Raw genomic sequence first — 21,972 nt, 5'->3', positions numbered from 1 at the left:
TTTTTTATTTTTTCAACTTTAATTTTATTATTTATTTATTTACATTTTAGAGCTAGGGTCTCGCTCCGTTGCCCAGGCTGAAGTGTAGTGGCATGATCCTAGCTCACTGCAGCCTCAAACTCCTGGGCTCCAGTGATCCTCCTGCCTCAGCCTCCTGAATAGCTGGGACCACAGCCATTGCTCCTAGCCTGGAATTTTTAAAAGATCTCTTCTGATGTCATGTGGACCCATGTCTGCAGCTTGTCCTCTTGTGTTAGCAGAGATGACGCCCATTCACTGTGGATTGTGCTTTTAGGAACTGGCACGGACCCCCCAGGGGAAACCCGAAGGGCCTCTTGTGGGTTGACCTCTGTAAGAACCCTGTTTTCCTCCTCAGTGAGGCCCACAGGTGCCCCTTATGTTTATCCCCTAGGCACAGGGGCTTGGTGTTCCTGCCTTTGCTGATCCCCCACTCTCCCCAAGACTTGCTAATTCCTCCCCACTGGCTTCCCAGCCAGGAGTTGTCAGGCAGTGACCCGAACCCCATCCCCTTGGTTTCCACCCCAAATAAGCCCTTGTCCTTGTCCAAGAGTATAAAGACAATGAGTCGAAAACTCTTCTTATGGCCCCAAAGAGCAAGAGTGGCCTTCTAAAGTCAGACACTTAATCCCCTCGCGAATCAGGCCTGTACCCTGATTGTATTCATCTCCATGAAAACTGCGATACATATGATCATACATTTTATATGCCTGTTTTAGAAGATCTCCAGGGAAGACATTTCCACAGCCCCCTGTGGTCATCTTTTAAGGAATTAACTTCATGACTCCAACATGTATGTTTTGGGGGTACCTGTCTCAAGCAGGCTGGCCTCTTTCTAGCATGGAAGGCCCCTAGAGGGAGCTTGGAGGACAGGAGCGTGGCTTCCTGGGGTGCCCAGTGTCTCTTCCTTCAGGCCTAGTTAGTTGGAAAGAGCATTGAGGGTAAGTGGTGACCGGCTGTGTCCATCACCTGCACTGGAAGGGTCTACAGCTCTTCCTAGCCATGATCATGCGGCCTCAGGATTGGGAGGGACTCTGAACGGGGATCTTGTCCAGTCCCTGAAGTGATGTTCCCTTTTCCTCTGGACAGGCTCAGAGGACACATCTTCTGCCTCTCTGGGCATCCTCTGATCTGTCTGGAATGTGCTTACCCTGTTCTCTGGACTGTGCTCCTGGCAGAGTCTGACTGCATTTCAGTTCGTCTTCAGCATCTGAACACGATGCAGAAAGATGAGCTCCAGCCCCTCACATGAACCCTTCTGTGTGGACGCTCCTCTCCTCTTTCCTCTTAAGCCTCCCACAGGAGGCAGAGCTCTTGGCTGCTCAGCCCATTGGAGGTGGGAAGGCAAGTCAAGGGTTAACAGAGCCAGTGGCTGCAGTCTGCAAGGATTGGTGGGGCCGGGTGGCTGCAGTCTGCAGGGGTGAATGAGGTTGGGTGGCTGCAGTCTGCAGGAGTTAGTGGAGGGGGTGGCTGCAGTCTGTAGGGATGAGTGGGGCTGGGTGGCTGCAGTCTGCAGGGGTGAGTGGGTCTGGGTGGCCGCAGTCTGCAGGAGTTAGTGGAGGGGGTGGCTGCAGTCTGTAGGGATGAGTGGGGCTGGGTGGCCGCAGTCTGCAGGGGTGAGTGGGTCTGGATGGCCGCAGTCTGCAGGAGTTAGTGGAGGGGGTGGCTGCAGTCTATAGGGATGAGTGGGGCTGGGTGGCCGCAGTCTGCAGGGGTGAGTAGGGCTGGGTGGCTGCAGGCTGCAGGGGTGAGTGGGGCTGGGTGGCTGCAGGCTGCAGGGGTGAGTGGGGCTGGGTGGCTGCAGGCTGCAGGGGTGAGTGGGGCTGGGTGGCTGCAGGCTGCAGGGGTGAGTGGGGCTGGGTGGCTGCAGGCTGCAGGGGTGAGTGGGGCTGGGTGGCTGCAGTCTACAGGGGTGAGTGGGGCTGGGTGGCTGCAGGCTGCAGGGGTGAGTGGGGCTGGGTGGCTGCAGTCTGCAGGGGTGAGTGGGGCTGGGTGGCTGCAGTCTGTAGGAGTCAGTGCCTGCCCCTCTGGAATGAGGGCAGGAGTCCATCCACATGGTTCTCCTCTGAGTGGGAATGGAGCCACCGGGAGGTGCCTGGGCTGCCTTCCCTGGTGCACGCAAGGACAAGTTGCAGCTGAGGCCTTACAAGGTCATAAGGAGCCTGTAGCTGCTGAGCTGAGGGAAGGAGGGTAGAGAGATTGAATAGCTCTTCCTAAAGCAGAATATCCGTCCTGTGGGGAAAAATAAATGCCAGTTTAAGAGCTAGGCGGGTCCCTCTGGAGGTTCTTGGCACACTGTGAAGGATCCCCAAGGATGCCAGCAGCTAAAGCAGCAGCTCTGCCATGGGTGGCCTTCCTGGCAGGCCCCCATGCAGCCTGACCACTCTGGGCCCAGCAGTGTGCAGCATGGAGACTCTCAGGAGGGCCTGAGAACTGGGCCCAGCACCCCAGCACTGCCCCACCACCACCACTGCATGCTGCTGTCCCTCCCATCCCAGCCGGCACCTTCAGTCCTTCCTGGGTGGGGACACCTGGACTGTGAGTGCGCAGGGTCTGTCTGATGCTCACGCAGGCTGTGCTGAGCCCAGGATGAACCAGGGTGAGAAGGGCCCAGCACCCTGGCTGAGGCCACCCCTGCCTGTGGAGTGCAGTTCTCCGAGTTATTGATCATCACTGCAGCTTGTCTATCAGGCAGCTCGGAGCTTCCTGCACATCCTCTTTCTCAGTAGTGTCTGTCTTAGGTTCTCAAGGGCTGGGCTGTGTCTCATGTCCCTTGAATTCACCAACAGAACCTCTCTGTCTCTTTCTCCTCCCCTCTATTTTCCTCTTTCCCCTACTCTTTCTGTTTCTCTCTTTCTCTCTGTCCCTCTCTGAGTATTCTGTCTGTCTGTCTCTGTCTCCTCTATCTCTGTTCTTCTCTGTCTGTCTCTGTCTTATTTGTTTAATAATACAGCAGATATTTACTAAAAGCCTACAATGTACAAAATGCCATGATGTTGGGAGGGTGGGGCAGGGCAAGGGGATGGCTGTTTTGAGGAACTCCCTGTCCAGTGTGACAGATGGATCATTTATTCACTGCTCACTTATTCAGAACACATTTGTCAAGCATCTCCTATGTGCCAGGCACTGCTGGGTATTAAATATAGAATAATAAATATACAATAATAAACCAGAAAAAGTGTCTGGGCATGGTGGCTCACGCCTGTAATCCCAACACTTTGGGAGGCTAAGGTGGGCAGATCACCAGGTCGAGAGATCGATACCATCCTGGCCAACATAGTGAGACCCTGTCTCTACTAAAAATACTAAAATTAGCTGGGCATGGTGGCGTGCGCCTGTAGCCCCAGCTACTCAGGAGGCTGAGGCGGGAGAATTGCTTGAACCCAGGAGGCGGAGGTTGCAGTGAGCCAAGATTGCACCACTGCACTCCAGCCTGGCGATAAAGCAAGACTCCATCTCAAAAAATAAATAAATAAAATAAGTAAATAAATAAAACAGAAAAAGCTCCTGCACACAGAAGCATAGACTGGAGACGGACAGACCAGTCAATGCACAGAGAGAGAAGGATGTTCTGTCTATCAACGTGAAAGGAGAGAGCAAAGGCCCATGCTTTGGGGAATGGTGGGCAGGGCTGGGAGGCAGGGAAGGGCTCTCTTGGAAGTTCATGTGTAAACCCAGGATTGCAGGACAAGAAGGGACCTGCAGCAGGAAAGACTGAGAGGAAGAGGAAGGGAGCTCCAAGGAAAGGAAACAGCAGGTGCAAGGGTCTTGGGGAGGGAAAGAGCTTGCAGGAGTCATGGCGGCACAGCGTGGACATCGTGTAGCTGGGGTACGTGTCAGCCAGTGCAGCATCGGGGATGGAGCTGTCATCTGTCTTCACTGTTGAGTTAGGAATGGCCTCACCAAGGAGGGGACATATCAAGTGAGTTTTGAAGGGTGGCTATAGCTCAATGTGTAGGGAAGGCGGGGAAGGAGGGCAGCCCCTGGTGCCACCACAGGAAGTCACGAGAAAGCAGGGTGGGTTTAGGGAAGCTGGGTGTGGGCAAATCAGACCTTGTTGTTGATAGCTGGGGTAGACTAGCAGGAAATAAAAGACAGGGATTTGAACCAGGACCATTTACTTTAATGAGGATTTTGTATCCAAAAAGAGACATTAGGCCAGGCACAGTGGCTCACGCCTGTAATCCCAGCACTTTGGGAGGCTGAGGCAGGCAGATTATGAGGTCAGGAGATTGAGACCATCCTGGCCAACATGGTGAAACCCCGTCTCTACTAAAATACAAAAAATTAGCTGAGCGTGGTGGCGTGTGCCTGTAAGCCCAGCTACGCGGGAGGCTGAGGCAGGGGAATCGCTTGAACCCGGGAGGTGGAGGTTGCAGTGAGTGGATACCGCGCCGCTGCACTCCAGCCTGGTGACAGAGCAAGACTCCGTCTCAAATAAAATAAAATAAGAGACATTAGACTTTATGCTGAGGGCAGCGAGGGGCCATGGAAGGCTTTGAAGAGAGGAGGGTTGAAAATCCACGTGGCAGTAATGCAGAGCCATGCTAGCTCCTTCCTAAAGTGCAAGCCCTTTGTCGCTCCACTTCCACGTATGGGAATTTATCCTAAGGGAAGAGTCTTGGGCACAAAGACGTGGGGATAATGAGCTTCCCAGCAGCGCTGCTCAGATATTCCAAAATATTAAGACATGGTGGATGCGTGCAGGAGGATGCTGGGTTGCTATTAAAATGATGTGGCAAACATTTCTCCATTGACATGAAAACCGTATATGATATGTTACAGTAAAGAGAAACTTTACAGCACGATATATGTATTATATGATCCCACTTCCTTTAAAATCACACGTGCACACGCACGCAGCCGGGGATGTTTCTGAAGTGGTGTGTGGCACACCAGCATTTTAGTAGTGGTTGTCTCTAGGTAGGCGTGATGATGTGAGTTGTATATGTTTTTCTTCTGATCTTTCAAAAAATGACTAATATTTTTGTATTAAGAAAAAACACAAAGGAAGAAAAGGAATATCAGTTTATGGTCACAGGGATATTTAGGGAGAGGAGTTGGAATTCCAGGGTGGTGTTGAAGGATGTGAAAGCCTAACGTCCAGGCTTCCGCCTTGGACCACGGGTGAAGGTTGCAGTGTCCTCTGTCCCGGGACAGAGAGCAGCGAGGAGAGCGAGATTTAAAAAGATGAAGGCTCCATTCTCCACCGAGTCGAGTCTGAGCTACCTGTGGGACGCGCAGGGAGAAACGGTTGGCAGGTCGGTCTGGATGGAACGAGAGGCCAGCTCCAGAGATGAGTCTGGAAGTTCACAGATGACGATGGTAGTTGGCACCATGGGGATGGATGATGTCACCTGGAGGTGAGAACCTCAGCTGAGAAAAGGACCCTGTGACTCACCCTGAAGGGCCAGCGGGCGGGGGGCGGGGGACAACAGCAAAGCCCAGGGGAGCACTAATCCCCTCCAGGGAGGAGCCAGGGAAGCTAGAGCAGGAGGAGTTTCAAGGAGGGAACAGCATAGACTTGACAATGTCTTCTGCAGAGTGCTGGCACACCTTGGGTGTGGATTCTGTTTATTTGCATGGGATACTTCGACGTATTTCCTGGGGGTGGGAGCCAGGCATGGGAGAGGACGGGAAACCGCTGCAGTCAGCCCCTCTGAGCAAGCAGAGTGTCGGGGGATAGGAGGAGGGAATAGCAGAGGAGAGAACAGAGAATAGTGGAGGTCTCCGAGCCCTGGGAATGGAAAGGAGCACTCCATTGCTGTTCTTTTCTCCCCGAAGAACTTGTTGCATTCTTCAGTAGGATGAGAAGGTGGGTTTAATGAAATATGTTCATTGTTCTTGTCCCTGGGCAGGTGCAAAAATCCTGCAGTGCCTTCATTTTTTTTTGAGATAGAGTCTCGCTCTGTCGCCCAGGCTGGAGTGCAGTGGCATGATCCCAGCTCACTGCAACTTCCACTGCCCGGGTTCAAGTGACTGTCCTGCCTCAGCCTCCCAAGTAGCTGGATTACAGGCGCGTGCCACCATGCCCAGCTAATTTTTGTATTTTTTTAGTAGAGACATGGTTTTACCACATGGACCAGGCTGGTCTTGAACTCCTGACCTCAAATGATTTGCCCGCCTCAGCCTCCCAAAGTGCTGGGATTACAGGTGTGAGCCACTGCGCCCGGCACCTTAGTGCCTTCTGCAAGGATGTTACAGGAGATGGATACATTAATTGATGCCAGAAATGAAGCAAATGAAACAAAGAAATAAACAGAGCGCATCAACATACAGGGACTTGGAAGAGATCCCCAAATTTGCTGCACGTTAAAAGGGTGACAGCTCTGAGTCATCTCGGCTCCAGCCGTCCTGGGGCTGCAGATTCTACTGCCGTTGGTGCACGTGCTGTCCCTGAAGTCAGACTCCCTGCATTTTAATCCAGTCTCCCATGGAGCATGATGCTTAGCCACTCCATGCCTCAGTTGCCCCATCTGTAAAATGGGAATACTAATAGTTACTTTCCCTCAGGTGGCTTGTAAGATTTAGAATTGATCACCTCAAGAGAGGAGGAGTCTGTACACTCGGCATATGCCTGGGGAGTAGGAAGCTCCCAGGAAATGCAAGCTGTTAATATCGTCAGTGTCGTCATCATCATCCTTCTAATGATACCATCAACTCCATTGCTTTCTCAGCCTGGGAATGAAGAAGTGCTGGGAAGTGGAGGAACATTACTTTAGCAAAAACTCACGGGGAGAAAGTTAGGCGAACGTTTGCTCAGCCTAGAAACTCTTAGTTTACTAGCCCTACAGAAAAGAATATAATGTGCAGATGTGTTTTATTTATTTTTTGAGACACATTTTCACTCTGTCACCCAGGCAGAGTGCAGTGGCATGATCTGGGCTCACTGCAATCTCCACCTCCCAGGTTCAAGTGATTCTCCTGCGTCAGCCTCCTGAGTAGCTGGGATTACAGGTGGGCCACCACGCCCAGCTAATTTTTTGTATTATTAGTAGAGACAAGGTTTCACCATGTTGGCCAGGCTGGTTTCAAACTCCTCACCTCAAGTGATCTACCCACCTCGGCCTCCCAAAGTGCTGAGATTACAGGTGTGCACCACCATGCCTGGCTAATTTTTGTATTATTAGTAGAGATGAGGTTTTGCCATGTTGGCCAGGCTGGTCTCTAACTTCTGACCTTAAGTGATCCACCTGCCTCAGCTTCCCAAAGTGTTGGGATTAGAGGCATGAGCCACCGCACCTGGCCCAATGTGCAGATTTAAAAATAGATGCATTGAGAATAGTTTTCTGAAGTAGAATTTGAGGTTCCTACAAATTCAAGTTGGACAGTGGGATATGGGATGAGCAGTTGGATTCAGGATTGAAAGGAGGCTGAGGAGTGAGGAAGAGAGAAAATTCCAGAGGGAAAGGATCCGAAAGCAGTGGTTATTTCACCTAGCCAGAGGGGCCGACGGGGCCATCTGTCTGAACCCGGGGAAGGAGGAAAGGCAAAGAGTCATGAACCGGGGAAGATACCTACAGCGTGTTTCGAGGGTGGCCCAGAGCCACTTAGCACACGTCCTTCTGGAAGCCACCACTCCCGACTTCACCGTTTCTCTTAAGCTCTGCTGGGGCCTTCTACCAGCCAGCAAGTAACAGCAAACCCATCTAGAACTCTGATTGTGTGCCTGGCCCTGCTCAGAGCCCTTTTCATCTCGATTCTGATTTAATCCTCATGACAACCTGATGAGGCAGATACTATTACTGTCCTGATTTTATGGATGGGGTAACTTGGGCACAGTGATATCAGAGAGGGAGTAAGTGAGGGAGCTTACTGCTCAGGGCCCCAGGGCCCCAGGGACCCACGGAAAGTCAGGGATGAACCCAGCCTCAAAGGTGACAGCTGGCCCTGAAGCCTGTGCTCTTCACCTTCGTAAAGGTGCCGGATGTCCTTTCATGGTCATTATATAATGAAAGTCCCTGACCTCCTATGCTGAGCCTGTAAGTGTCTAACAACAGTGCTGCTTGGGAAGACAGTTTGCTCACAGTGTCTGTGGATTACTATAGAAACCTTTTCTAGGCCCTAGAGTATTTCTGGTTTCAGGTCATATGGCTTCTTTCTTCTTTCCGTGCATCACAGCTGATTTTAGTGCATACCTGTTATCACTTAGCATCCCTGATCTCACCTGTATTACTTCCTGGCTTTGCTCAAACCACCTTCCTTCTCTTCAGAATGCTCTTCCAAGCCGGGTGCAGTGGCTCACGCCTGTAATCCTAGCACTTTGGGAGGCTGAGGCAGATGGATTGCCTGAGCTCAGGAGTTCGAGACCACCCTGGGCAACATGGTGAAACCCCGTCTCTACTAAAGTACAAAAATTAGCCAGACATGGTGGCATGCACCTGTAATCCCAGCTACTCAGGAAGCTGAGGCAGGAGAATTGCTTGAACCTGGGAGGCAGAGGTTGCAGTGAGCTGAGATCGCGCCACTGCATTCCAGCCTGGGTGACAGAGCGAGAGTTTGTATAAAAAAAAAAATAATAAGAAGAATGCCCTTCCAGTTCTTTCAAGGTATTCGTTAAATCTCATCCTCAAATTCCTCTTTCTCTGTAAGGCTTCATGTCACTCCAGCCCACAGTAATAATCTTTTCAATTCCTATGGTGTTTATTATTTGGGCCTTTAATTTTATAATTCATTAAACGTTCATTCATTCATTGATTCACCTGCCTAACCTTTGTCTAGCACCTCCTTCTTGTCACTAGGTGATAGGAAGATGAAGGAGACCCTCCTGCAAAGAACTCACAACCGAGTAAGGGAAGGAGATAAAACAATCATCATCGTGTGATGTGTGCTTTATAATAGGAATGCATTGAGGGCTTTGCCAGCCTAAGGGAGGGAATGATCAGCTCTCTTCAGAGAAGTTAGAAAAATTTCCAACAGAGAATTTGCACACTTGCCTGGCTCTTAAGAATGATGAGGGGCTTGTCAAGTGAAAGATGGAGGTAGGGCGGTGGGGAAGAACATCTGGGGTCAAGAGAACAGCAATTGTGGAGATGTGGAGGCCCGAAGTACCGTGGCGGGATGCGGCATTCAGCACTGATTCACTCGTGTCTACAACCGTAACATCTTTATACCATTTTTTCCAGCCAGGTAACCAATTCCTTGACATTCAGCCAAGTGCCATTTACATAGCTGACACTGAATTTGAACCCTGACATTTTTCCTGTGGGGGGGGGGCGGTTTCTAGAACAGGGGACAAGTGGACTTATGTGAGCAGCTGTGACTGGTTTTGCTTTTATGTTTGCCTAGACCAAGGATGCCCTCTTCACAATTCTCCATGACCTCCGACCCCAGGACCGTTTCAGTATCATTGGATTTTCCAACCGGATCAAAGTATGGAAGGACCACTTGATATCAGTCACTCCAGACAGCATCAGGGATGGGAAAGTGTACATTCACCATATGTCGCCCACTGGAGGTAAAGATGACACCTTCTTTTCACATTGGCTTGGCTTTGAAATAATGTTTTTTTGTTTTTTTTTTTGCCAAGAGATAAGGATTTGAAAGCTGGGGTTGATGACAGGAAAGGAGACTGCAGGCGAGAGCTTTCTCAGCAGCTTAGGTTGCTCCGAATACCAAATCCGTATTCTCCTTTTCCAGTCTACAAGTGAAGCTGGTGAAGTTCTGGGGAAAAATAACCTGATAGGTGTTTGGAGGCTTGCCTGGTTCATCTCATGGATCCTGTTAGAAAAAGTCTTGCTGATACAAAAACAATACTGTTTTTGTAAGTGGTTTTTGGGGTGGAGAATTAAAGCCACATGGACTGGCCAGTGTTTCATGCGCACCTTGGGCAGGGGCAGGTGGAACTGCTTTGCAAAACAAGGAGTCCTCTTGGTAGAGCTGCAGCAGAGTGAGTGAAACATGTATCCTGGTGGCCTGGGAGGGCTGTGGAGGTAAAATGTGATGGGGAGGATGTGGGCTGTCAGCCACTGCACGCTTGTCTTGGGTGGTGCCCAGGTAAGGGTGCAGAATGTTAAGAGAGGAGAGAAAAGATCATAAAGAATTCTGAGAAGAGTGGAGAATCAGAGCAGTGTGTTGCCAGCTGTCCTAGATGTTAAGTTCTCCCAACTCAGGACCTGCGCCTTACTCTTGCCATTCCCTGTATCGACAGTGCAGTGGACACAGAAGAGGTGCTCAGTATTGGAGCATTTAGCAGAACTTGACCTACTCCCTCCCCCTTGCTTTCAGGCTCTGTACAGAGACACCACCTCCTGGTTAATTCCACTTCAGCTATCTGGAAACATACAAAACATTCTGTTCAGTCTTCTCCCATCTGGGATTTTCCATCTTTCTTATATTCATGGTTTCCCAGTCCAAGACAAAGCCCTTATTTCCCAAATGAACTTAATGTGGAACTTGATCTTGCTGGGCTGGTACTTTCCATTTACACCGGGATTTCCTACTAGCCTCCCAAACAGTATAATCTAGGAACTGTTTTGGTGTTTGATGGGAGAAATAGAAGATTAGATTTAATATGATAGTGATGCTCTACGGCAGGAAGTCCACACCACCATAAAATTCTTGAAGGAACAGATTTCTCTTCATGTTTACATAGCTCCTACCTCCATGCACAGTTCCTAACACAGAGGGCATGCTCAATGGATATTTGTAGATTGGATTTATTTTAATGGCCCTGCTTACTAGCAGAATGATGTGTGTGTGCTGGTGGAGTGGGGGCCATGGAGTAATAAACAGCTTTAGAAAATGGCTGGGCCAGGTGGAGTGGCTCACGCTTGTAATCCCAGCACTTTGGGAGGCTGAGGTGGGTGGATCACCTGAGGTCAGGAGTTCAAGACCAGCCTGGCCAACATGGCGAAACCCCATCTCTACTAAAAATACAAAAAGTTAGCCGGGTGTGGTGGCAAGTGCCTGTAATCCCAGCTACTTGGGAGGCTGAGGCAGGAGAATTGCTTGAACCCGGGAGGCAGAGGTTGCAGTGAGCCAAGATCATGCCACTGCACTCCAGCCTGGGTGACAGCGAGACTCTGTCTCAAAAAAAAAAAAAAAAAAAAAAAAAGAAAGAAAGAAAGAAAGAAAATGGCTGGTGTATGTTATGCTCTTTTGGACTCCAAGCCTTAGAGACCCTGTGGGTTTCCTTTAGTTTTCTTGAACCGCATTGCCCTAGCCTCTGCAGGTGAACAGCAGATCAGCCTGCTTCTCTCTAAGACGTGTAGCATCAGGATTGTGAGCATGGATTTGGAAGCCAAACTGCCTGGGTTTGAATCCAGCTCCACCTTCTCTGTGCCTCAGTTTCCTCATCTGTAGAATGAAGATAACAATGGAATCGTTACCAGGATGGAGTGAGTTAAAGCATTTCAAGTGGTTAGAATTGTCCTGGCACATAGGAAGTCCTCTTTAAGCATCAGATGTGGCCATTATTTTCACCCACTCGGGTAACCCCTCTCACTGGTGCTTGTGAGTCCTTTAATGACAGCTCCTGTCTGTTTTCAGTGGGCAGGAGATGCCCCACTTGCCATGGGTTTGATGCCAATCCCTGCAGGGCCTCTGGTGGCTGTGTGCCATCGGGAAAGCTAATCCGTCCCTCTGCCTGGGCTCTCCTTGGCTTTAAAGTGGAGTGAGAGATTTGGCACCATTGCTGAATACAGACAAGAGAAAAAAATGCCAGTTCATCCTTGTTCACACACCCAGGGGCACTAAGAAATTAGACTGGACGTTAAGAAAGGCAAATTAGGCCAGGCGCAGTGGCTCACACCTATAACGCTGGCACTTTGGGAGGCCAAGGCGGGCGGATTGTCTGAGCTCGGGAGCTCGAGACCAGCCTGGGCAACATGGTGAAACCCCATCTCTACTAAAATACAAAAAAATCAGCTGGGCGTGGTAGCTTGCGCCTGTAGTCCCAGCTACTGGGGAGGCTGAGGCAGGAGAATTGCATGAACCTGGGAGGTGGAGGTTGTAGTGAGCCGAGATCGCGCCACTGCACTCCAGCCCCGGTGACAGAGTGAAATTCCGTTTCAAAAACAAACAAACAAAAGAAAGGCAAATTAGTGATTCCAATAAAATGTAAAATAACTTTCTTTCCATTTGGGCTCTGCATCTTAGCAAGAATTATGAACATTTGGTCATGGACATAGCCTTATCTACTTTTTTAGCTAGAAAATCTGGAGGATGTTAAGCCGTGGGGGAGATGATCTGGTTCTCTCAGATGCGGTACATTTTAATTTTAATTTTTAATTTTTGTGGGTCCAGAGTAGATATATGTGTTTATGGAGTATATGAGGTATTTTGATACAGGCATACATTGTGTGATAATTACATCAGATAAATGAGATCTCCATCACCTCAAGCATTTGTCCTTTGTTACAAACAATCCAATTATACTCTTAGTTATTTTTAAGTGTATCATGAAATTATTATTGAATATAATCACCCTGTTGCACTATCAAGGACTAGATCGTCTTCATTCTTTCTAACTTCTTTTTGTACCCATTAACTATCCCTACTTCTGCCCCACCCCCCACTACCCTGCCCAGCTTCTGGAAACCATCCTTCTACTCTTTATCTCCATGAGTTCAATCGTTTTAATTTTTAGCTGCCACAAATAAGCGAGAACAAGGGAAGATGGTCTTTCTGTGCCTGGCTTAATTCACTGAATATAATGAGCTCCAGTTCCATCCATCTTGTTGCAGATGACAGGATCTCATTCTTTTTTGTGGCTGAATAGTGCCCCATGGTATATATGTACCACAAATGTGGTAAAATTTGCAGGTAGAGAAAAGTCACTCCAGTCAGGATGATGGATGGTGGTGATGGTCACCAAACTCTAAATTTACTACAAATCATGAATTGGACACTTAGAATGGGTGATCTTTTGGTATGTAGATTTTATCTTAAGCCATTAAAAAAAAAAACAAAGGAAATAGGTGTTCACACTACAGTAAGGTCTCTGCTTTACTTGGTAATGGTGGGTTGTTGGTAGCTTAGTCCAGTGGAATTCTTAGCTAACCCAGAAACCTCACTGTAGCTGGGGTTTCAACCTCAACCACCCAACCACCTGTCTCCCCATCCACCAAACAAATACTTGTTCAGCTCCTATCAAAGACACAGGCCCCAACTTTATTTATTTTGCTCCCAAACTTAAATTGTCTGATTTATTTTAATCATAAAGTAGTAAATTTAAGAATACATGGGGCCAGGTGCTGTGGCCCATGCCAGTAATCCCAGCACTTTGGAGGCCGAGGTGGGCAAATCACAAGGTCAGGAAATCAAGACCAGCCTGGCCAACATGGTGAAACCCCATCTCTACTAAAAAAGTACAAAAATTAGCCAGGCATGGTGGCATGTGCCTGTAATCCCAGCTACTCAGGAGGCTGAGGCAGGAGAATTGCTTGAACCCAGGAGGCACAGATTGCAGTGAGCCAAGATCACGCCACTGCATTCCACCTTGGGCGAAAGAGCATGACTATGTATCAAAAAAAAAAAAAAAGAAAAAAAAGAAAAAAAAATACATGGGTGGCCGGGCATGGTGGCTCATGCCTGTAGTCCCAGCACTTTGGGAGGTTGAGGTGGGAGAACTGCTTGAGCCCAGGAGTTCGAGACCAGCCTGGGCAACATAGTGAGACCCTGTCTCTAAAAAAAAAAAAAAAAGAAAGAAAAGAAAACAAGGGAACATTCTTTTTAAAGGAAGCAGTAACCTGTAGTGTAACGTACATGCAGAAAAATGTACATGTAGTAAGTATACAACTTGATATGTTTTCATAAACTGAACAGAACCCGGACCCAGATCAAGAAACAGAACATTTAGAACTCCAGAAGCCTGCTCATGTTCTCACCCCATTTTTTCCATGGAAGTATCTATTCTAAAACATTTGAGGAATAAAGAAAATCATCAAAAGAAAAGAAGGAGAGAAAAACCTCCTGCTGTCCACAGATGCCTGCTAATGTCATTGGTGTTTATTGTTCCATCATTTCTCAGAGTTGAGATTTGTTTTCTGTTTCGTATGGTTTTTCTAAGCCACATATTCCTGATAAAATTTTTCTTCCCTTTCGCCCCCAACTTTATTTTATTTATTCATTTATTTATTTTATTTTTATTTTTTCTGTTGAGACCACGTCTCACTCTGTTTCCCAGGCTGGAGTGCAATGGCACGATCTTGGCTCACTGCAACTTCCGTCTTCTGGGTTCAAGTGATTTTCTGACCTTAGCCATCTGAGTAGCTGGAATTACAGGCATGTACCACCACGCCTGGCTAATTTTTGTATTTTTGGTAGAGACAGGGTTTTGCCATGTTAGCAAAGCTGGTCTCGAACTCCTGACCTCAGGTGATCCACCCACCTTGGCCTCCCAAAGTGCTGGGATTACAGGCATGAGCCACCGTGCCTGGCTGGCCTCCAACTTTAATCAGAGCTGTTGCTGACAAGGGCCTCTGAAGGAAAAAGGGTGGCCAGGAGGAGAAATATTTCATGCCTCGTTTCTCTGTGGGGTTCTGGCAAGCAGAGGTGATCTGAAGGGACAGGAAGCAAAGAAAGGAGAGACGATGAAGGCAACAAATTCATTCTTTCATCAGCTCCACCTAGCCCTAGACAACACTGGAAGGCATCTGAGATGTCAGCAGCTACCCTCCTCCTCTTCATTCCATGCCCCTCCTCCCCTCTGCGGCTCTTTCTCCCTCCACATTCCTGCTGTCTTCTACGCTCAACACCTTCCTGCTCTTTTCAAAGCCATTCTCAGAAGAGGGCACAGAAGCCACTGAAGCTCAGGTAAGCTAAGGCGTCGCCACATGCCTTCTGGAGAAGGTTTGTTACAGTGGGATAATCCCCAGTCACTTATATGCATTTAGTAAATGCACTTGCTTTTAGCAAGTTTCTGGATGGCCCCTTAACATCTCACTCCTGTGAGCACTTGGGTGGTTGAGCGTGAACTGCAGCTATGAAAGTGCATTCAGGCAGGGCGCGGTGGCTCATGCCTGTAATTCCAGTACTTTGGGAGGCCAAGGTGGGTGGATTACTTGAGGTCAGGAGTTTGAGACCAGCCTGGCCAACATGGTCAATCACATCTCTACTAAAAATACAAAAATTAGCCAGATGTGGTGGTGTGCACCTGTAATCCCAGCTACTCGGGAGGCTGAGGTGGGAGAATCGCTTGAACCTGGGAGGCGGAGGTTGCAGTGAGTGGAGATTGCGCCATTGCACTCCAGCCTGGGTGACAGAGCAAGACTCCGTCTCAAAAAAAAGAAAGTGCAATCAGAGTGGGGAGGTGAATGCAGAGGCTTGAGCTGTCCCGTGTTGGTGTCCTGCAGGCACAGACATCAACGGGGCCCTGCAGAGGGCCATCAGGCTCCTCAACAAGTACGTGGCCCACAGTGGCATTGGAGACCGGAGCGTGTCCCTCATCGTCTTCCTGACGGATGGGAAGCCCACGGTCGGGGAGACGCACACCCTCAAGATCCTCAACAACACCCGAGAGGCCGCCCGAGGCCAAGTCTGCATCTTCACCATTGGCATCGGCAACGACGTGGACTTCAGGCTGCTGGAGAAACTGTCGCTGGAGAACTGCGGCCTCACACGGCGAGTGCACGAGGAGGAGGACGCAGGCTCGCAGCTCATCGGGTCTGTGGTCTGTCTTCGTAGGCATGAGAGGCTGTTTGAGGGGCTGAGGGGTGGCTGCAGTGGGAATTCAGAGAGGAGTGTGTTGCTGCACCCCAGCCTTGCATCTGCTGACAACGATCATAGCTCATTGCAATGGGAGGTGTCACCATGTGTTTTGAAACCAGGCAGATCAGAGTTCGAATTCTGATCCTCCTTTATGACTTTAGGCAAGATTTCTTTTTTTTTTTTCTTGTGATGGAGTTTCGCTCTTGTTGCCCAGGCTGCAATGCAATGGCGTGATCTCAGCTCACTGCAACCTCTGCCTCCTGGGTTCAAGCAATTCTCCTGCCTCAGCCTCCTGAGTAGCTGGGATTACAGTCACACGCCACCACGCCCGGCTAATTTTGTATTTTTAGTAGAGACAAGGTTTCTCCATGTTGGTCAGGCTGGTCTCGAACTCCTGACCTCAGGCGATCTGCCCGCCTCGGCCTCCCAAAATACTGGGATTATGGGCGTGAGCCACCACACCCAGCCCTAAGCAAGATTTTAAGACAGTCTGTACCTCCGTTTTCTCATCTGTAAAATGAGGATTATGGTTGGTTGCAGAATTTAATGAGAAAATCGCTATATAAAAACACTATGTACAGCATTGGCACAGTGGCCATCCCATATTAAGTATTTAATGAGCTCTTGTAGTTCCCTGACATCCTGATATTTCAAAGCACTTTCTAGTAAGTTTACTTTTATTCTACCCTGTGAGCAAGTAGCAGAGTACTGTTATCTTCATTTTGAGTACTAGTTAAAAGATACTTTTATTTGGAAGCAAAACCATCAGATAAAACTGTTAAATAATCAGATTATTTTGAGGTGGAGAATAAATGAGATCTTTTAAATGAGAGATGGAGAAAACTCAGATCTTTTAAAACAGAAATAGCTTCCCTCCAATATTATGTTGCCACACACAGTCTGCCCCTTTGCTGTTCATTGAGTGAAGTGCCAGCTCCCAGTTCAGTGTGAGGTGCTTTAATCTGCATCGTGGCATATGTGGTATCTACTTAAAAGTAAAGGGGAGGTTTGGGTAGATTTATAGGTGTTTAATAGCCATAATCAAAGGACATTTATTAATGATAAATGGAAATGGAGACCCCTAAGGTATGCAGTAAAGACAGGTCCTTGGTTTGGGATTCGCCACCATTTCCTCCCACACATTTTAATGAAAGATTTAAATGAAAACACAGATTTGCTTTCCACATTTTAAAAATTATTCAAAACTAGAGTCAAAGGGGAAAATCTGATACACTGGATAACAGAATTGAGATTCAATAAGGCGTTCAGAAGCAAAAGCAGTTATGCTGTAACAAGTCAGCTGCACTGCCATCCCACTGAAACTATGATCAATACCTGGCATTTATGAGAACTTATGATACACCAGGAACTTCTATGTGCATTATCCCAGATGATCCTCACAGAAATCCTAGGAGGTAGGTGTATTAGGGTAAAGGCTAAGCTGCAATACAGAGATGATGAAAGGCAAAGGCTGAAATAAGATAGCCATTTACTTCCCTCTCCTGTAATGGTAACAGGCTAGATCCTGCTCCCGGAAGTCATTCAGGGACCCAAGCTCCTTCTGTTTTATTGCTCTGCTTCCCTCAGGTGTTGTGCTTAATGCTACAGGATTGAAATTTAGTCACTATCACTCTAGTTTTCTAGCCGCAAAAAGGGAGAGAGAAAAGAAAGCCAGCATGGATTTTAAGCAAATATTGAGAAGTTGCACATCTCACTGCTACCTATATTCCATTGGGAGGACATAGTCACATAGCCATTTGTGGCCTCAATGGAGGCTGGGAAATGTAGTTTGTAGCTGGATGGCCGGAGCTCAATTCTCATGAAAGAAGGGGAAAATGGACTTTCAGGGACAGCTAGCAGGTGACCAAAGAAGTACTGTTAACATCCTGATTTTCTAGATAAGGAAACTCAAGTTCAGAGAGGTTAAGTCACATGTCCCAAGACACACAGCAAGGAAGCAACAGAGATGGAAGTCTAACTCCACAGCCTATGGCTTCTAGATCTTTTGAAAGGGAATTTTAATTGTCTCCTTACTTAGCAAGAAGCGACCATGTAACTTAAGTACAAGAAAAGCAAATGCAAGCAAATGTTATACGCACAAACTCACACAAGTCAGGTTTCTGAAGTAGAAAGCACATCTGGAATTTGTATTTGGTTCTAAGAAAAAGGTTTTTAAGAGGCCCTTTAAGAAACGTAAGTGTACACAAAGGAAATTTACCAAGACTGGTGAGGGAATCTTGAAATTGTATCACAGGAAGAATAGTTCATGAAACTGGGGATTGACTGGGCTTAAAGGAATGCACAGCATTGTTTTTTAAGCATCCAAATGTCTGTTGAAATGGATTACACTAATTCGATATTGTTCCAGAGGCAAAACTGAAACCAGTGGGTGGAAATTTCAGGGAGGAAGATTTTAATCTACTATAAGCCGGTTTTTTCTCATCATGAGAGTGGTTGAAAAACAGCTCAGAAGCTGCGTGAGAGAATGCATTCCCTCTCACCAATGGTGTTCAACCTGCTGCCTAGTGACCTCCTGGCAGAAATATTGTGTGGGGTGCCATGTTGGACTCAATTGCTTCTAAAATCAGACGCATCCCCCTGAGAGTCTGCAGTTTCCTTTAGGACTGCCCTGCCTGCTGTCAGAGCAGGGCCCTGATCTCCCTCTCTCCCTGTGCTTCCACTGCAGGTTCTACGATGAAATCAGGACCCCGCTTCTCTCTGACATCCGCATCGATTATCCCCCCAGCTCAGTGGTGCAGGCCACCAAGACCCTGTTCCCCAACTACTTCAACGGCTCGGAGATCATCATTGCGGGGAAGCTGGTGGACAGGAAGCTGGATCACCTGCACGTGGAGGTCACCGCCAGCAACAGTAAGAAATTCATCATCCTGAAGACAGATGTTCCTGTGGGGCCTCAGAAGGCAGGGAAAGATGTCACAGGAAGCCCCAGGCCTGGAGGCGATGGAGAGGGGGACCCCAACCACATCGAGCGTCTCTGGAGCTACCTCACCACAAAGGAGCTACTGAGCTCCTGGCTGCAAAGTGACGATGAACCGGAGAAGGAGCGGCTGTGGCAGCGGGCCCAGGCCCTGGCCGTGAGCTACCGCTTCCTCACTCCTTTCACCTCCATGAAGCTGAGGGGGCCGGTCCCGCGCATGGACGGCCTGGAGGAGGCCCACGGCATGTCGGCTGCCATGGGACCCGAACCGGTGGTGCAGAGCATGCGAGGAGCTGGCATGCAGCCAGGTACGAGGCACCTGTGCCAGCCAGGTGTGGGGGATGCGGGCCTGAGATACCACTCACCTCCTCCACAGGAAGCCGCAGCAGGAAGCTGTGTTATTCCATCTTGCCATAATACTTATAAACAATAACCCAGACTGGGTATAGTAGCTCACACCTGTAATCCCAGCACTTTGGGAGGCTGAGGTGGGATCCCTTGAGGCCATGAGTTCAATACCAGCTTGGGCAACACAGAGAGACCCTGTCTCTACAAAAGAAAAAATAAATTAATTATCTATGTATGGTGGAATGCCTGTAGTCTCAGCTACTCAGGAGGCTGAGGAAGGAGGATCACTGGAGCCCAGGAGTTTGAAGCTGCAGTGAGCCATGATCGTACCATTGCTCTCCAACCTGGGTGACAGAGCAAGACCCCGTCTCTAAAAAAACAACCAACCAAAAAGCAGTAACACTATATACAGCTCATAATCTTCAGGGAGTATTGTAGACTGTTGTATGTGCATTGCTATACACTGTGGCTGTCTAGAGAAATGAGAAAAAGGTGGCATTTGGTTCAGAAATGTCACCTAGTGAAGTTAGTCCATCAATAAAGCATCAATAAACTGAGTGCTTGCCAGGTTTCAGGCATGGGCGGAAGCACTGAAATGAACATACCAGTGCCCATTTTTCAGTGCCTTTCTATATTTTCAAGCACTACAGAGTTATGTAGTATAATTTAATTGTGTGCTTGATTTTATTTCCCCGAGAGCATGTGGGAAGGACCAAGGTACGGATTCTTGCAAGAATCCGGTCTTTCCATGTCAGTCTCTGAGAATCTGAACAGAAGCAGGCACAGTCAATCCCGGTGCCATTCTGCTGCGGGGATGAGTAGAGACAAGAACAAGAGAAAGGAAACACAGTGAAACCAAAGCAGGGCATTGTATTCCTGGCAGATCTGCGTGTGGAAAATCGCGTTTCATATGCATCACATTTTTACTGGGCTCCTGTCAAGTTCTCTCTCCTAGGAGAGGAAACTGAGGTTGGTCGGACCCTACTCTGCACCCCACCAATGCTGTCCCATTTATTCCTCACACTCTAAAGTCTTAGAAGGACCTGGGTGTGGAGAAAGCATGCAGTTAGGATTCACCAACCCTCCTGACCAGCTGTGAGTCCTGAGGCAGGTTTCTCAACCTCTCTGAGCTTCCATTCCCACTCCCCAGCCCTGAACACGGAGATAATCATAATTTACCTGCAGGGCTGTTGTAAGGACTAAATATGGAATGCCGTGGGCACACAGTGAGTTTTGCACAAATGTCAGACACGCCTTCCATGGAGGCATGGAATACCAGAAATGTATTGAAAAGTTCGGACCCTGATAGCGAGGTTGCAATTGACATGGCTATTTCAGAAAGCGTGGAGCTTGTCTTGGCAAAACTTACACAATGTTTGTTGTGATTTAAAGCATGTGGCAGGATGCTATCACTTTCTACTTATGAGATCCATGCCACATCCAGGAAAAGTGGCTTTCTGAATAAGATCTTGATGCTAGGTCATCAGCGCAAATCTCCACAGCTTCAGGAGAGATCAGATCTGGACCATACAAGACTCGGGGGGCCAGAAAGACAGAGGAGGAGATAACCAACTGACTACTCGAAAGGGTTTTTTTTTTGCTTTGTTTTTTGTTTTTTTTTTTTCGAGATGGAGTCTTGCTCTTTCTCCCAAGCTGGAGTGCAGTGGTGCTATCTCGGCTCACTGCAAGCTCTGCCTCCCAGGTTCACGCTGTTCTCCTGCCTCAGCCTCCCAGGTAGCTGGGACTACAGGTGCCCACCACCACGCCCGGCTAATTTTTTGTATTTTTAGTAGAGACGGGGTTTCACCGTGTTAGCCAGGATGGTCTCGATCTCCTGACCTTGTGATCCGCCCACCTGGGCCTCCCAAAATGCTGGGATTACAGGCATGAGCCACTGCACCCGGCCGGTTTTTTTTTTTCTTTTTAAATGAAGATTCTTCCTTTCCTTAAAGCTCTGATGGTTTTTAAATTTACATTTTAATTTTTTTGAGAGTTGGTGGCAGCTGCCACTCCTCAAATCAGTCATCCAGTCATCCATCCTCTTTCCTGGCTAATCTACGTTCTGCCCAGATCACGCTGGTCAAGACCAGTATTGAGAAGGGAGTGCTTCAAGAACATTTAGATACCTCACTCTTTAATTTCTGTGAGCAGTAAAAACCAGAGAAGAGGAGCACAATTTTACCTAGTACTAACAATTTGACGTAAGATATTGATTTTATTTATAGATATTAATTACTTTTAGGTCATTCTTTCATTGAATATTTATTCAAAGCACCAGTACTTTGAAATACAAAGTGTTTCAAAATCTTCTGCTTTGTAAATTCCGCCGCACACATAGCTACAGACACTGGATTATAACTGTACCTCTTTTATTACATTATTGTTTGTTTTTGTTTTTATTGTGAACATAAAATTTACCACCTTACCCATTTTTAAGCGTACAGTTCAATGCTGGTAAGTGACGTCAGGTGTATTCACGCTGTTGTGAAACAGATCTCTAGAACTTTTCCATCTTGCACGTCTGAAATGCTACAGGCCCACTGAACAACAGCTCATTTCTCCCTTCCCCTGTAAATATATCTCAAGTGTGATAAAATATTTTCCCCTGTAATATACACAAAAATCACAGAATAGTATCTAAATCATACAAGAATTAAATAATTAATCCTACACACTTTACATTCCACTTGTGTAGTTTCTATTCTATTCTTTTTTTTCCTTTTTTTTTTTTTTTTTTTTGAGACAGAGTCTCACTCTGTTAACCAGGCTGGAGTGCAGTGGTGCAGTCATAGCTCACTGCAGCCTTGATCTCCTGGGCTCAAGTGATCCTCCCACCTCAGCCTCCCAAGTAGCTGGGACTACAGATGTGTGCCACCTTGTTGGGTTAATTTTATTTATTTATTTTATTTTGTAGAGACAGGGTCTCACTATATTGCCCAGGCCGGTCTCGAACTCCTGGGCTCCAGTGATCCTCCCACCTTGGCCTCCGGAAGCACTGGGATTATGGACATGAGCCA

General features: G+C 47.9%; 1 protein-coding gene across 1 annotated transcript in view; it reads left to right on the top strand.

Moving 5' to 3' along the window:
- Positions 1–21,972, top strand: part of ITIH5 (inter-alpha-trypsin inhibitor heavy chain 5) — a 105,843-nt gene that overhangs the window by 73,100 nt on the left and 10,771 nt on the right. The window contains exons 8-10 of the mRNA XM_031015447.3: positions 9,307–9,475; positions 15,315–15,624; positions 18,356–18,915. Of these exons, the coding sequence (XP_030871307.1) occupies positions 9,307–9,475; positions 15,315–15,624; positions 18,356–18,915 (1,039 nt within the window). The remainder of the gene's footprint in view (positions 1–9,306; positions 9,476–15,314; positions 15,625–18,355; positions 18,916–21,972) is intronic.

This window comes from Gorilla gorilla, chromosome 8, assembly GCF_029281585.2.
Source record: "Gorilla gorilla gorilla isolate KB3781 chromosome 8, NHGRI_mGorGor1-v2.1_pri, whole genome shotgun sequence".
Classification (NCBI taxonomy): domain Eukaryota; kingdom Metazoa; phylum Chordata; class Mammalia; order Primates; family Hominidae; genus Gorilla; species Gorilla gorilla.
The sequence above is the reverse complement of the archived record's forward strand: the minus strand, read 5'-3'. Positions and strand labels throughout refer to the sequence as shown.